Below are 1,794 nucleotides of genomic sequence, written 5' to 3'. Positions count from 1 at the left end.
CGCCCTCCCTGAGCCCCCACCCCGCGGGCCTCCACCTTCCACGGGAACGGTTAAGGATCTGAGAGCAGAGCTGTGGGCCTTTGCGGGAGCCTCAGGGCCTGGGTCTGGGAGGCGTCGCTGCCCGTTGCTCTCTGGAGCCTGAAGCACAAGGAGGTTGTGCATCCCCCGTCCTCCCGGTGGAGGGGCAGAAGGCAAGGCGGCCTGGTGGTGGAAGAGGCTGGGTGGTGCCGCAAGTGGACCTCAGCTGATGCCTGGGAAGGGGCCGGGAGGCAGCGGTCTGGGAGCCAGGGCCGGTCAGCAGAATCTGCTTGGCACCTCCCTCCTCTGCGAGAGCCATCCAGCTCCATCCACCTTCTCCACCGGAAGAAAACCCAAAGGAAAGAGACGCTTTCCCTGCAAATCCCCCATCAAGCCACTAGGGGTCAGGGTTTTCATCTTTAAAACCAGGGAAGATGGTTCCATGAGGCACCAGAGAAAGAGGTAAAAGGAAGTGAGGGAGCCTCGGGGAGCCCTGGGTCCGAGGGACCCTGGTTTATTAGAGAAAGAAAAGGACGTGGAGCCGTTGTCTTCGGGGGACGGCCTCTTGCTCGCCGGTTGATGCTGACAAAGCCTGGGCGGTCACTGGTCCTTCTCAGGCAGGGGCGGCTGTTCCGCTCGGTTGGGTGGCACTTGGTCCCCACTGGGCACCGCCGGCTGCCCCTCCTCCGGCCCGGGCTCCACCTCCATGGGCAGCTCGTAGGCGGATGACTCTTCTGTAGACAGTGGCGTGACTTCCACCAGGGTAGAAGAGGTGTCGGTGGGAGGTGGCCCCAGCTCCTCCTCCTCTGGGAGCTCGAGCTCCTTTTCCAAGCTCTTCAAGGATGGCAGAGAGACACTCCAGAGGGGTTTCCTTGCTTCCCAGGCTCCTGGCTGGCTCTCCAAAGACAGCTGTCCCGAAGACGGTGGCTGACTCCCAGACAGCGGCAGCTGGTTTTCCCTGAGTGACAGTGGCATGTCTTGAAGGGAGGGTGGCCTCTTCCTGGCTAGTGGCAGACTCTTAGGAAGAGAAAATGACCAGTACCCAACCGATAGTGACCTCCCCTGCTTCACTGGCAACTTCTCCTGGAAAGACCTGGATTGCCACTCTGTGCTGGCAGCCACGCTCCTGGCGAGGGAGAGTTGGTTCTTCAGATGAGGAGAGGATGGCCCGTCCACAGTGAAGGATGAGCTCACCACGGTGGTGGGCTGCATGTCCTCGGAGGACACCTTACCCCGGTGCTGGTGTCTCTTCCTCCCCAGGAATGACATCCTCCTGGAGTACCAGGGTAGCTCTTCGAAACTCGGGGGGAGCTCCTCATCGGATGGGACCTTCTGTTCAGTCAGCATGTCGCTGTTGACCCCTGGTGGCTTCCGCAGACTGGTGCCCTGTGTGATGAGGTCTGCGTAGCCCTCACGGTGGGAGAAGGCATAGCTGGAGCGCCGGCCACGTGACTCCCGGTGTATGTAGGGCATGGGCTCCGGGGTGACGAGCTCCTCACTTGGGGCCTCCTCCTCCTCCTGCACAGCAAAGGGGAGGGCGAGGGTCAGCAGCCTCCCACACCATGCTGATTGCTCTCAGGTAGCCTGCTCCTTCATGGGGGTCATTCAGAGCCCTTGGCCACCATTGACTGGCCAGGCTCTTCCTTACCCAGGTTGACCCAACTAGAGTCCTTCCCTGGGGCTTAATTCTGGACCAGCCAATCAGAGTCCTTTCCTGAGACTTAACTCTGGGCCAGCAAATCAGAGTCCTTCCCTGGGACTTAACTCTGGGCCAGC

General features: G+C 61.0%; 1 protein-coding gene across 1 annotated transcript in view; it reads right to left on the bottom strand.

The window, feature by feature from the left end:
* Window positions 1–618: 618 nt before the first annotated feature.
* The window catches only part of ATP8B3 (ATPase phospholipid transporting 8B3), a 19,967-nt gene continuing 18,791 nt past the window's right edge, over window positions 619–1,794 (bottom strand). The window contains exons 28-29 of the mRNA XM_046638329.1: window positions 1,213–1,536; window positions 619–852 (exon numbers count right to left, since the gene is read on the bottom strand). Coding sequence (XP_046494285.1) covers window positions 619–852; window positions 1,213–1,536 — 558 coding nt within the window. The remainder of the gene's footprint in view (window positions 853–1,212; window positions 1,537–1,794) is intronic.

Source organism: Equus quagga, chromosome 14 (genome assembly GCF_021613505.1).
Source record: "Equus quagga isolate Etosha38 chromosome 14, UCLA_HA_Equagga_1.0, whole genome shotgun sequence".
Classification (NCBI taxonomy): domain Eukaryota; kingdom Metazoa; phylum Chordata; class Mammalia; order Perissodactyla; family Equidae; genus Equus; species Equus quagga.
Note: the sequence above shows the minus strand (reverse complement) of the source record. Positions and strands in the feature narration are given on the sequence as shown.